A 15186-nucleotide genomic window follows, 5' to 3' on the forward strand; every position below is an offset into this window, starting at 1 on the left:
GAAATGTCTACTTAACACAATAGAAATTTGAATGTTAAGCATGCTTTTTTACTTAATACTTATCAGAAATTTGTATTTTGCTTCTAGAAATGCTTTGGAAATAGAGGTTACAAATATTTTCCTTAAAACAGAATATTTATTTTAAGACTTGTTTTTTTTTTTTTTTAATATATTTTTATTGCTTTTTTACAGAGAGGAAGGGAGAGAGATAGAGAGTTAGAAACATCGATGAGAGAGAAACATCGATCAGCTGCCTCCTGCACATCTCCTACTGGGGATATGCCCGCAACCCAGGTACATGCCCTTGACTGGAATCGAACCTGGGACCTTTCAGTCCGCAGGCCGACGCTCTATCCACTGAGCCAAACCGGTTTTGGCGACTTGGTTTTAATTTACTTATGATTTACTGTTTAGAAAACAAGGAGGAAAGCCTTCTGGAAAAGCGCAGGCAACTGTCACGTGATATCAGTAGATTGAAAGAAACATATGAAGCTCTCTTGGCCAGATTTCCCAATCTTCAATTTGCCTACAGGTATGAGATTTAAATCTTGAATTTTAACATAGTAATAACCAAGATCTCTTTTTATTTTGGCTGGAAGGCAGTCTTAAAATTTCATGGACATTAAGATTTTTGTATGAAAATTGTGAACTGCTTTACGTTAATTGCAATGTTTCAGGTGTGGGCAGGGGAAATTCTTGTGAGATTTAATGGCTGTTAATGCCACCTATCTTAAAACCAAAATGAGAGGAATTTAATCTCAATCCAAAGTTTCTTTAAAGGTTTTCTATCATTAATGATAAATATCTATATTAACATTTTACAGTTTGCTTTCCTCATGGGATTTCTTTCATAGAATGCTATGGTAATTATATATTACAAAGATTAGAAAGTCAAAGTTATTTTTGTTACATTGAAACAATATGTACTAAAAGAGCTTTTGATTGATTTAAAAACAATAGCTGGGTAGTCATCTGGGACATTTTCAAGTTTTTGTTTTGTTAAATCTATATGATTCTTCTGTCAGTTTAATGTGCTGTCGAAAAGAGCTCCTGAGTATTACTATATATATATAATTTTTTTCTATTTTCTTATCTAAGATTGACTTTTGTCAACTTTTCCATTTTAGGGATCCAGAGAAGAACTGGAATAGAAATTGTGTGAAAGGACTTGTAGCTTCTTTGATTAGTGTGAAAGATACTTCTGCAACCACAGCTTTAGAATTGGTGGCTGGGGAACGACTCTACAATGTTGTAGTAGACACAGAGGTAAATTGATTTTAATAAAGGAAATTTGTGATTGCTGTTCAGCTTGATAATTATGTGCTGATAGAAGATTTGGGTACTTTTTTGATGTTGTAAGCTTCTTCCAAAGTTGCTTATTTTTACAAGTTAAAACTTTTCAGTTAATGACATTTTTACTATATTATTATATTTGATTAGAGGCCCGATGCACGAAAATAGTGCAAGGGGCTTGGCCCTCGCAGCCCCAGCAGCCTCGGGTCATTCTGCTGTTCAGTCTAATTAGCATATTAGCTCTTTATTATATAGGATTTAGCTGTATTTCAGAGGAAGTCTCAAGCTCACTCAGGAATCCAGAATGTATATTATCAGCCTTAGACTTTTAATTGTTCAGGATAGTAGGCACTAAATATTTGATTATAGATTCCTAAATGTGCACTCTCCATTCAAATGTTTTCTGTTATCATTAATAATATGCATGTATTTTTATTTCACATGCACTGTGTTTTAGGTTACTGGAAAAAAGCTTCTAGAAAAGGGGGAATTGAAACGTCGATACACTATAATTCCACTCAATAAAATTTCAGCCACATGTATTGCTCCAGAAACCCTGAGGGTCGCTCAGAATCTTGTAAGTCTTACATGTTTTATCTCTGTTTTTAAAATTAGAGAACATTAATTTTGGGGGACTTAATCATATGCAGAACTGCAAAATTTTTTTGCTACCATGACTTAAAAATTAAGATAAAAAAATATAGTTGGTGTTTCAAAGTTGTAGTATTAGAATCTCTTTAACCCTTAAGTCAAGTTACATAACTATCAGGTAATAGTAAAAACAGTACTCTCCCCATTAACACTAGAATGCCCAAGGAAGTCATTTTGACTGCTTTTTAATTTCAATTAGAAAAACAATTATGTATATAAGGACACAATTTCTTAGAATTTTGTGACTTTTTGTACAACATATAAATGTGTTTATTAATAATTGTAGTTACCTCCCCCCTCCTTCATTTCCGGTATATATATATGTGTTATACCTATATTGCCCAAAAGCAGTCATTTTGACTGCTTGGGGGGGGGGGGGGGGGGAGGAATTATGACTCTTATTATTGAATTGAGTAAATTTCTTATATGACCAGTTCGGCTCTGTATTGAAATAACAGTTTTCATTTTTTTTCGATTACCGTCACATGATAACATACAAGTACATGATAAATTGTCGATACTTGATAAGTTGCAGTTGCTCAATAAGCTAAACTAGTACTTGTTATTCGAATCTTTATGCAGTGATACTTGTTCTAATAAGTTGTTTATTTCTTTTGCGCCCTAAATTCATGAAAGAAATGTCGAATAGAAGTGAGTTATTGGAAAAGCTAAGGAACATAAGTGAAGAGTGCTCCGATATTATTCTTTCACAATGCAGTCATTTTGACTGCTTTTGGGCAATATAGGGATATACTAAATTTCAGTCTTTCTAGTGTTAAGAAAGGACCCTACATAAGGCCTTGGTCCTTTAAGATTATAATGGAGCTCAAAAATTTTTAAGGATTAGTGAAGTCCTAGCCTTAATAATGTCATAGCACATATTACACAAGTACTTAACCCTTGTGTTACAGTTGCCTACAGTATTTCATACAGTAACATGCTGAACAGGTTTGTAGCCTAGAAGCTGTAGGGCAACTATTTATTACTCTTAAATAGTCTATTTGGTATAAAAATATTTTAGGCTTGTTAAGAAAGTAGAAGTTACCCTTTGTAAAAGATATTTTCATTTGTAAGGGTGAAGAGGGGAGTGACACCTTACCTCTAGAAACTCATATCAGTGTAGAAGACAAGGAATTAAATCTACATAGCAAACTTACCTTTGTTTACTGTGCTTTTTCTGGTAACTCACTCTCCCCACCCCAACATCTTTTGCCTTGCACTAAAGATGGTATTTAAGGTAAGATGGTAAAAATGCTGGCTTCAGCTATTTTGAGGAGTCAGTTTTCCAGGTCTCTTCCATGTAGACAGGCGGTATAGATGTTACTAAACTTTTTTTTTTCTCCTGTTAACTTTTTTTTTCATAGGGATGTCTCAGCCAAGAACCAGAAAAGTGAAGGGAAAACTGTTTTTCCTCCCCTACAGATCAATAGGCTAGTTGTGTGTGTAGTAGGCTCAACCATCTAGGTTTGTGTTAAGTACACTCTATGACAGTGGTCGCCAACTGTTCGGACCTCTCGGACCACCGGTTGGCGACTGCTGCCTATGATGTTTGCACAATAAAGAAATCGCCAAACAATGCATTCTTAGAACATATCCCCATCATTAAGTGGCTCTTGATTGTATTGAATTTCTGTTTTCTGAATAATTAGAATTACAGTTTATTAATACCAGAATTCTTCAGTTTTTTTCATGCTAGGCACATGTAAACTGTGCACAGCAAGACCGTATATGGAAGGTGTCTGTTGATCTTGCAGAGATGCTTCTCTGTTAGAGTTCTTCTAAGTGCCTTTCAATCTGTGGATGTACAAAACACATGGCAGAGATATTCAGTCAGCTGTTGAGAAGTAGTAGCTAACTCCTACCCCTGGTATGACTACTAGTAAAATAGCAGATGAGTATAAGAAAGTTCATTTAAACGGCTATTAACGACTGTATAACATTCAGCAGCAGAATCAGCTTATTGAGTAGTTATTTCAAGTGCAGGATTGAAAAGACTGAAACCTCGCATTGCATTTGTAATTAAGATATTAAATGGATATTCAGTATATTTGCTGAAATTTTGAGAAGTCTTCAATTAAAATTACTTCGAAGTACAATTGTGTTGATCTATACACTGTCAGGGGATGGAGATGAGTGCATAGTAATTGAAAGGTGGTATTTTGGGTTAGTACTTCCTTTACTTTGAAGGCTTTGAAAGTTATTTCAACCTTAGGTCCAGTCCCAGTGTCAGAAGTAAATTGGGATTTCAAGTAACAGTAAAAATACAGCTAAATCCTTTAGCCAGATGTGTTTAATGTAGCTAGTACGTCACGGTACAATGCTGAATACGTGTTACATAGAGCCTCCTTTATTTTGACTTCAGCTGCTGCTAAGCTTCATAAAGAATGCTTAGTTGTTCTAAAAGACGGGCAGAGATGGACACTGTAAATAAAGTCTGACAAGACACAGTTGTATCAAAATAAAGGACAGGAATTAAAAAAATTTTTTTACTCAATTATTGTGTTTTTATTTCGGTGGCTGCCCTAGCATATTTAATTTAAATGAAAAAGCATTCACTGTGGAACAAACATATTACTAATAATTGAAACAAAAACATTTTATGTCAAAACATTGGTCCAGCATTGCTATACTTTAATTAAGAAAGTCTGTTCGAATAGTCCAGTGTGGATTTAGAAACTTCATAGTGGCCGCTCCTTGCTGGAAACTCTCAATAGGTCTTTCAGGGTTTAAATTTGGAGAAAAAAAAAATTTTCCTAAATGAAACTCTTGAGATTTCCATAGCATTTTAGAAAGTTCTAAAGGAATTATTTTGCTAGATAAGTATTACCTAAATTTCTATTGTAGCAATTCTTACTATTTTATAAAATTATTTTGAAAGGAAAGGAGTAGTAAGTACACATCTGTTTTTTTCCCCACAGGTTGGCCCTAACAATGTTCATGTGGCTCTTTCCCTGGTTGAATACAAACCGGAACTTCAGAAAGCAATGGAATTTGTCTTTGGAACAACATTTGTTTGTGACAATATGGATAATGCAAAAAAAGTAGCCTTTGATAAAAGGATAATGACTAGAACTGTAACTCGAGGAGGTGAGGTATTTGATCCTCATGGGACACTGAGTGGAGGTAGGTATTATATCATTTGTCCTCATAATTCTATGTGGTAAATAGGATGGGGCCTTTTATTATCTTTAACAGAAAATAGTAGGGTTGGAATGACTTAATCCAGAGTTTTATTACTAATCTAGAAATTGGGTTCTCTTTTGAATACCTACCACATGACAGGTATTTAATAATATTGAGAGATTACATGATGTCATAGTCCTCAATGAGCTCTAGTCTAAGCATCAATCCTAGCTTTTTTTTATTCATCTCAAGTAAAACTATTACTGTTTATTTTCTTTTGCTTTTTGCCCTATCAGAATATTCTAGTCACTGGGAAATGAAGTCTTTTCCCCCCCAGTATATTTGTAGCTTAACCACCCATTTCTCCTTCATCAAACATGATAACTTCTACTTTGTGTATATGCCACTGCTCCTGTCAAAATAAAATTAAATTTGCCCTGGAGATGGTACTTTTTTTAATACTTTAAGAAAGGAATTCTTAGATAATGACCATATGCTTCTTGTTTTAATGTTTACCACATTGAGTTTACAGATCTGTATCAAGTGATCTCATAATATCAAACACTGAATAATACTTACTGTCTACTAGGCAGTGTTGTAAGATTGTGCTGTCCAAAATAGGAACTGTTAGCCACATGTGGCTCTTTACATTTAAATAATCAAAATTAAAATTAATTTCCTCACTTGCACAAGTCACATTCTCAGGGCTCAGTAACCATAAATGGTTAATTAATGGGTAACTGGAAAATGCAGGTAGAGAACATCTCTATCACGCTATAAAACCATATTCTAAGGGCTTTAAATAATTAACTCTTTTAATCCTTATAGCAACTATGAGGTAAGCATATCACAATCATTTCTCATATACAGTTGTAGAAAGTAAGGTACAGAGTTATTAAATAACTTACTGATAAGTGGCAAAACTCAGAATTTGAACTCTAATAATTAGAGTTTGTGCTTTTAGCCAAACCAAGAGGTAACACCTCTTACATATTAGATAACAATTTCTTTCTAGGCCAAGAAGACAAGAGTCAACAAAATGAATCCGATGATCAAATTCCCCGGTACACAATAAGATGACTAGTAGTTACAATGGGAAGACAGACCAAATATTTTAAAATATCTAAAATAGAAGAAACTAGATTTCATTGATTTGTATGTTCTTAAAATTCCTTCCTAAGGGATGGCAAATGTGTAACCCCATATCATATTAACAAAATGCTCATAATGGCATTGCTTATTAACCTTTGTATTTTATCAAACTTACAGAGTTTTCTTGCCAGTATAACCTCAGCCTGCCAATGCCAGACAAATACAGTTGTTTATAAAGTGAAACCAATTCTCTCTGCTATATCAGAGCCCGGACAAGGTTATGGTATAACAAACAGCCCCCAAATCTCAGTGGCTTACAAGTGTTTTTTTTTTTTTTCATGATTATGCTACAGTAACTGTAGGTCAGTTGTCTCTGCCCCATGCTAATCTCATTCTGGAACCCAGGCTGAAGGAGAAATGGGCGAGGGGGAAAATGTGGTGATTTAGGTGCTGTCATTTAAGGCCCACTTTCAGAAGAGGCACATTTCCCATTTTGTTGACCAGATCAAATTACATGCCTAACCCCGATCTTTATGAGTAGGCAGGGACAGTGATTAGCTTGAACAAATAATCCACCACATCTACTTTGAAGTACTTACCAAGTATGTATGTTGTAAGATGTAAATGAAGTAAATTCTATAATTTCATAAGCTCATTGTAAAGGATTGCATATGGAATCATTTCAAGTATAATTCTCTTAGAAAACTTCTTATTTACTAAGTATGTGATAACTTATTGTACAATTTCAATTTCTGTCAGGTGCTCGATCCCAGGCGGCTTCAATTTTAACCAAGTTTCAGGAGCTCAAAGATGTCCAAGATAAGCTGAGAATCAAGGAGAATGAACTACAGGCTCTAGAAGAGGAATTAGCAGGTCTTAAAAACACTGCTGAAAAGTAAGACCTATTGAATTAAGCTACATATATTTATATATATTCTTTTTGGTCAAAGATTTTGCATGGTAGAAAAGGAAAGAAAATATACCTTTATTTGAAGAAATGCAACTTTGACTTTTTTTCAGACTATCCTTGGTGTTTTTTTTTTTTAGTTGAATCAATTGTTTGTTATGCAGTTTTTCTAATAAAAAAAATGCCTTTGTTATAAGAAATTAATTAAACAGAAGGAAAAATTAACCAAATATTCTCCTTTCCCTTTGAGATGTACTCTGGAGGTTGATAGCAGATACTTGGTCCTTGATATGAATGAAATGATACAGTTTAGCATTGATCAGGTGTCTGCACTGACTTCAGCAGCATTATGGCTGACCTATAGCTATTGAAAATTATTAGGTTGCATACGGAGGAAGTAAGTTCATGTCAGAAAGTCACTGCTAAAATTAAAGTGTCCTTACATGTTTCTTCTGTGGGTGTAGATTATAGGTATGTATGTTAACCTTTCAATATTACTTCTGTTTATGTATGGTACAAGGTATATGCATGTTATAATATTTTCAAAACTGGGATCATGGTGTTTAATGTAACCTCTTTTTGTAACTTAACATTACTCACTTTTGAGTGCCTCTTCCTATGTGCCAAATACCCTTATTGGAGCTGGAATACAGTGATGAATCAAACAGATAAATCTCTTCCTTCATTGTGTGTATGTCTATGTGTATGTATGTGTATATATATGTGTGTGTGTGTGTGTATATATATATATATATGGAAACAAACACTAAAGAAGGTTAAATGGGTAAAGTGTGTTAGAGAAATGCTAAGTTCTAAGGAGAAAAAAGGACAACAGAAAAAGAGATATTGAGCTGTCCAGGGCAAACAGGTGCTGAAATTACATAATTTGGTGTTCAGGGAAAGCATCGCTTAGAAGGTGGCTGTTGAATGATGTGAGTGAACTCCACGTGTGGTTATCCTGGAGAAGAGTCCTTACTTGCTTTGAAAGGCTTCAGTAGTATAAACACTACAACTTACAAAGTACATTATATGAAAGTGTAATTTTTTCCAGTCCTTCTGAAGCTGGCAATTGGCAACTGAGATAAAATTAAAATCAAACATTTTATTTAGAATTCATAACGCTGAATAAAGGTTTTTTAAAAATCTACATAAACTTAGAAATGAAATTTGTAGCATTCATTTAAAATTATCAAAGCTTAGAATGGTAACAAGATATTTAGGATACTATGTATATTGAAGAAATTGTTATAATCAGTCAACATGGTCATTCCAAGATACAGTATATCAGAATGCCCACTTTCAAACATCATATATATGTTTAACCTGCATTTTACCGTAACATAAATTAACCATAAAGTGACTGAACTTTTTCTGTGAGAAAAATGCAACAAGATTTTCCTGAGCTCTGTGTGGAAGCTCTGGCATGGCAGTGAGTTTGTGCTCACATTTGGCTTAGAACTGTTAACTTTGTTCAGCAGTATTGGATCATTTATTTTGCACAATTGTCCTATAGATTTGTAGCATTGGGGTTAAGGAAACAAAATAGATTTTGAAAAATATGAGAATGGAAGGGTCAAGTAAAGTTATTCTTTCATAGACCATATCAGGAACATAGCCTTTTTTTTTTTTTTAATTGATGTCAAGCAGTTTGAGGCTAGATACACATAGAAGTATTTGTTTTATACTTTTTCCTCAAATTTCATGATTTTCTAATTACTTGAAATTTAACTGTAGCTGAATTAGCTACATACTTTCTAAAGAAATAACTAAATAGCCAGAACTGGGGTAGATCACAGGGTTTGCAAGGAAAATGCATTGCAAATGTTTACTCTGTGCTGTGCACTTTTAAACTATGTCTTGTTAGAAAATGTAGGGAACATTTTTTTTTTTAACATTTGAAAATGGAGATTACTAATCAAATTTTAAAAAATTTTAAATTTGTGTGTAAATATGCACTGAGTGGCCAGATTATTGTGACCACCCCATCAGTACTTCATTGACACTTCCAAAAATACTGAATATTGAAAACTTCTTAAGCAAATACTCTCAAGGTTTTATTATTATTATTTGCATAACTAATTCAGTTCATTGTACTGATGGGGTGGTCATAATAATCTTGCCACTCAGTGTATAGTATTAATCTGGTGTGTTGTTTTTTTGTGTGGAGTTTTTCCTTTCCGTAAGGATTAGTAGGAAGGGTTATTTTTAAGGAAGCCCTGTTTCATTCAAAGATGATTTTTATTGTTTTCTAAAAATAGAAGTATTGCTGTAAATAATTACCGGTCTTGGTCATTTCGAGTTGTTAACCTCCAATGACCAAATCAACCTTGAATTTAATTGATGCCTCAAAACTATTCTTGTAACCAGTGGTATCTTATATTGTTTATATTTAGTATGTGAGTTTACTTTAGGTAAAAGCCTGTAGTTTGGATGCATGTCTCAAACATCAGAAAAATTATGTTCATTTGGTACAAACTTCTCTTTTTCTAAGGTATCGCAAACTAAAACAGCAGTGGGAGATGAAAACCGAGGAGGCAGATTTATTACAAACCAAGCTCCAGCAAAGTTCATATCACAAGCAACAAGAAGAATTAGATGCTCTTAAAAAAACCATTGGTAAGATGAGGAACTGTACCTAATGTGTTTCTGATAACCATACTTGAGGTATTTAGAGCTTATCTTTATTATGTAGTTATTTGAATTATCTTTAAAACTTATTTTAATTATTACATGCTATGATTACTATATTGCCAAATTCTGCCCATTTGTAGAAGTACACATTTGCACTAGTGGCATATGAAAGTCCTCATTTCTCCAAATCCTTTCCTGTTCAGACTTTTAAAATTTTCCAGGTTCTTTCAGTGTGTAATTTGTGAGAGTAACATACTCATTCTATCTTACTTTATTCTTTCTTCTTAAATTTAGAGACAATATTTTTACTATGCTTATCCTAGACATGTTTTCACAGTATTTCTCTTGAATCAAAATAAGTGAGCGACGAACACAAAGTAAGCTTGTTTATAGAATTAAGTCTAAGCTTTCTGGCCATTATAATAAAGGAAAAATATTATAGTTATTCTCTCTGTTCTGGTTTTAGGAAGCACACAGATATTAAAAAGATCATAGACCACCTTTTTAATATAAGTTATAGGTTAGGGTTTATTAATTTCATATGATTGGAAATAATTTCATTATAGATCTCCAGATAGTTCAAGTATAGCTCTTATGCAGGATCTGTGTTTCAACATACCATTTCTAGAATAAGGTTGGAATAGTTTTGTTTTGTTTTGTTTTTTAACTTCTAGCCTCTAACTTTCCAGACCATTTTTTCTATTAAAAGTTGAATTTGTAAGCCATTATCTGTAACTGTTAATAGTTGAAGTACCTCAGTTAGCCACATTTGCCTACTTTATTAAACAGAGGAAAGTGAGGAGACCTTAAAAAACACCAAAGAAATTCAAAGGAAAGCAGAAGAAAAATATGAAGTATTAGAGAATAAAATGAAAAATGCAGAAGCTGAAAGAGAGAAAGAGCTGAAAGATGCTCAGAAAAAACTTGATTGTGCCAAAACAAAAGCGGATGCTTCCAGCAAGAAAATGAAAGAAAAACAACAGGTAATAATAACCTTTGTTGAAATAGAACCAATCTTTTAACATCAACACAGAGCTAAAGGTGGTAGAGCACCAGCGGTTGGCCTTATTTTTCAGTATTCATCACAGAATTTAAAAACAAAGTACTTTTTTAGGAAATATATTTTGTTATGTCATATCAGATTCAGTATTTATTTTGTTGATCATTTATGTGAATGTATACTGTGAAAGAATGATGTAGGACAAAGCATGCTGTATTTATGGAATGCCATTCGATTGTAGGTTGGTGATATTTGATTATATCTTTTGGATAGTACCAAAGCTGGGAATTAAACCTAGATTTTTTTCTGACTCCAATGTCTATGTTCTGAATCACTGTTCCATAAAATTTCACTTTTCTTCACAGTTATTTTTTTAACTCATGCTTTTGTCATTAAATAGCTGCACAAATTATTTTCTAATGATAAGAAAGGCTATAATAGGAAAGAAGAAAATAGAGAAACTAGTTTTTTTTACATTGTTTAGAAAAGGCTTTTACCTGTACTTAATGTATCTGTTATGTAGGATTCGATATTGTTTTCCCCTATAGGAGTAAAAGGAAAATAGTTCATGCAAAGTTCCTTGAACTGGTAAAAAAATGACAAATGTATGTGCAATATTTAAGTATAGGAGAGTAAATTTTATTTTCCCTCCCTTCTGGTGAAGCAGTTTAGATATGTTTTAGGTCAGTGATGGCGAACCTTTTGAGCTCGGCGTGTCAGCATTTTGAAAAACCCTAATTTAACTCTGGTGCCGTGTCACATATAGAAGTTTTTTGATATTTGCAACCATAGTAAAACAAAGACATATTTTTGATATTTATTTTATATATTTAAATGCCATTTAACAAAGAAAAATCAACCAAAAAAATGAGTTTGCGTGTCACCTCTGACACGCATGTCATAGGTTCGCCATCACTGTTTAGGTAGTTAAGCAATTAAGCTGTTGGTCTTACTTGCATGAGAATCTTACTAATTTTGTTGATATGTAGTATTTACTTTTCAGTAGTTAATGCCCTGTTTCTTATAGGAAGTTGAAGCTATCACTCTGGAACTAGAAGAGCTCAAGAGAGAGCATGCATCCTGCGAACAACAGCTTGAAGCTGTAAATGAAGCCATCAAATCCTATGAAGGTCAGATTGAAGTGATGGCAGCTGAGGTGGCTAAAAGTAAGGTGAGGTTTATTTACCATATTGAAGAAATTGCAAGTGTTCATCTACTTATATAACATTGGCTAGAAGACATTTAATTAACTTTAGAGGTCTCAATCTCTTCACTCAAAAATAACTACTGATCCAGAAAGAGTCCTGAAATAATGTTACTAATTATTTTAGTCCAGTTTTATTCAGATAACAAAAACTACACAGTAATTTGAATGGGTAACTTTTAAATTAAGAACATTATTAACAGTAATAGGAATTTGGAATGATGTGGGATCACTAAGGGGTTTAGAGAACTCTGAAAATAGGAACAGCAGATAAGGGAGCAGCTATTACCTGTAGGGCTGAAGCAGCCTCCCCATGGACGAAATAAATCTGGAAAGAGCCCCATTCCACTGCAGGGCTGAGAACCAGATGTAGTTGGAGAAGACCTGACTGTGGCCCACTGGTGAGGTTTGGAGAGCCGGGGAAAGCCCTCTGTAGGAAAATGCTGTGTGGGCGGCGCTTGCTAAGAAATAGCTTTCTGTGATGCCAGGGGAGACTGGCTGTGGGGAGGTCCCTAGCCTGTGAACATGCTGAGAAGCCCCCTCACTGCCATGAAGCTTGTTCTTGAGAAAAGCACACCAGACAGTAAAGCCCCTTCCTTCTACACCAGCTGTGGGCAAACTACGGCCCGGGGCCGGATCCGGCCCGTTTGAAATGAATAAAACTAAAAAAAAACAAAAACCGTACCCTTTTATGTAATGATGTTTACTTTGAATTTATATTAGTTCACACAAACACTCCATCCATGCTTTTGTCCCGGCCTCCGGTCCAGTTTAAGAACCCATTGTGGCCCTGGAGTCAAAAAGTTTGCCCACCCCTGTTCTACACAGTGTCCCCACAGCATCCTTTCCTGATGAGGCATAATATTGTAGCTGGCGAGGGAGACTTCATGATAGCAGAAGCAGGCAGTAGATTTGGAGTCAAGGGGGTTTCTTAGGGTATGTCTTTATTATTAGAGATTGCCCCTCCTGAATATTGGATACCCTCTTGTCCCTTTTTGTGATTTTGACTTTGAATTCTGTTGTTTCATGTTAATAAGTTATAATTGACATTAGTTTCAGGTGTAGAATATAATGATTAATATTTGTATATATTGCAAAATGATCATCAAAGTCAGTCTAGTTAACATCTGTCACCACAGTTATATTTTTCATGTGATGAGAACTTTTAACTTATTCTTAGCAACTTTTAATTATGCATTAACTAGTAACCACGCTGTTCAGTGTATGTACTTTCATTTTTGTGATATAAGAAATGAAGTTTTCTGTCATGTTGCTATCAGTACTGTTTTTGTAAATAGTATGTTATTGATTTTCATGTTAACAAAATGTACACAGCTTAACAGGAGTTCCATTAATTTACCTACATTGTGGTAAAAGAATGTTTTTGCCTTGCTTCTACTTCTACATCTTCCCCTTGAAACGACTTTTAATTATTGTATTATCCTGTATTTTGAAAAGTAGGTCTTTCCTCTTGATTCTGTTCCTGTTTAAATTCGTTTTTTGTTGTTGTTTATAAGGGATAGAAATGCTTCTCAGCTTTGTGGTTTGTGATTAAGTTTTCTATAGTTTCTATTATGTCTCCAAAGGAAGTTTTAGTTTTTAAAACATTGTTTCCTTTGATTCATCTTTTAATCTCATTCCTCCATATTTTCTGTCTTTCATGAATATCATGGTGTAGAATTTTTTAAAATTAGACACTCCTTCCTTCATCTAAATAAAGTCAAAGCATGTACCTCTTTCTATAAAGAGGGTATCCATTTCTCTTTATGGAAAACTATAAAATGGGTCACTTAGTTTTTAAAGGTTGTTCTTTCAGACTTTACATTCTAAATTGTTTTCCTTTGCTGGTAAGAGGTGTCAAGGACATTCTAGGGAGTTAAGAAAAAAAACTGCCTAAAACTAATTAGCTTAAAACAAATAACACTAAAATTTTGTTTCTGCTCAACCTTAAGTGACAGATTTCCTGTTTTTCCCTACCATAATAAAAACGATTATTTAAAAGATTAAGCATTGCACTGCAGGTGTGACTGATTTAATGTTTAGGCAGTCTTCTTCATAAACATGTTTTTGTCAGATACAGCATTAGTTAGATTCAGCATAAACTTGTCTGTTTTCCTTTGGTTAATATCACCAGAGTATTTTTTATTACTGTTTTTTAAACCTTTTAAAAAGCTAAAAGGTCTTTGGGTCTTTTTAGATCAGCGATTTTCGATCTTTTTCATCTCATGGCACAAATAAATGAATTACTAAAATTCTGTGGCACACCAAAAAGTATGTATATTTTTTGCAAATCTGACCAAAAAATGGGTAAAATTTGTATTGATATACAACAGACGGCTATTTTTGTGTTGGCTATTGTCATTTTTTTATTTGACAATCTAAGGGAAAAGGTCAGTGCCCCTGGCTAAATAGTCAGGTATTGCTTGTTTTAAAAATACTATGGGCACGCTGGTTTAGATAAATGCCATGATTTATCTTCCTTCTGCAAAAGTATTTTGGGCACATTCAGTAACCTAATCATAATGTCAAGTATTCTTTATTGTTCAAAATTACATTGTTTCCTTATGAGCATGCTTAAAAAAATTATTACATTCACTTTTAATCAGGTTGTTCTTCCTGAGTCTTTTAGAGAGCAGTTGTCCTATTTGTTTTCCATCACCCAAATACAAGTTGACCTAGGTTTTTTTGTCTGTAGGTATTTGTGTGACTTAAGGTCTAGGGAGAAGCATTGGTGGTAGACTAAATTCCAGGTGTAATGACCACTTTGAGGTTGGGGGATAGAAGTCAGACCAGGAAGTTTTCCTTTGTGCCCCAGATCTAGTTCTTCAAAAAAGTTCCTTTTTCTTCCATTTCCCTGTTTTGACCCCTGTTCTAGAACCAAACAGTGACCTTCGGTTGTTACTGATAAAGGTAATGTGACTTACATCTACAGAAGAGAAAATGAACAGATCCCAGCCTACCTTATTTCTACCCTTGTTTTTTGCTCCTCCTAATAAGTGTCATTTGGGAGTTTATCAGATTACCTTATTAACTACCCAGAATTGCTACTTTTTCGAGAAATCTCACTGGTCAGATTCCAATAGTCTCTCCTGGCCCCAATTAATGCTAACTACATTATATTCAGCAAAAACTTTGTTGCCTCCAGCATAATCACTGCATCTCATCTCTCTTTTTTTTCCTAGTGGAAATCCCAGTTTTCTATGTATAAGTTTTATTAGTCATTTTAATGGGGATATAATATATAGAGGGTATGTGACTACTGCCTGTAGTCACATTGCTATCTTA

The 15186-nt window shown here is 34.0% G+C and overlaps 1 protein-coding gene across 1 annotated transcript in view; it reads left to right on the top strand.

Annotated features, from left to right (window-relative positions):
- SMC2 (structural maintenance of chromosomes 2) overlaps positions 1-15186 on the top strand; it is a 58405-nt gene that overhangs the window by 25642 nt on the left and 17577 nt on the right. The window contains exons 12-19 of the mRNA XM_059657524.1: positions 415-532; positions 1128-1266; positions 1751-1870; positions 4863-5067; positions 6919-7054; positions 9558-9682; positions 10487-10680; positions 11725-11868. Coding sequence (XP_059513507.1) covers positions 415-532; positions 1128-1266; positions 1751-1870; positions 4863-5067; positions 6919-7054; positions 9558-9682; positions 10487-10680; positions 11725-11868 — 1181 coding nt within the window. The remainder of the gene's footprint in view (positions 1-414; positions 533-1127; positions 1267-1750; positions 1871-4862; positions 5068-6918; positions 7055-9557; positions 9683-10486; positions 10681-11724; positions 11869-15186) is intronic.

This window comes from Myotis daubentonii, chromosome 11 (genome assembly GCF_963259705.1).
Source record: "Myotis daubentonii chromosome 11, mMyoDau2.1, whole genome shotgun sequence".
In the NCBI taxonomy this organism is placed as follows: domain Eukaryota; kingdom Metazoa; phylum Chordata; class Mammalia; order Chiroptera; family Vespertilionidae; genus Myotis; species Myotis daubentonii.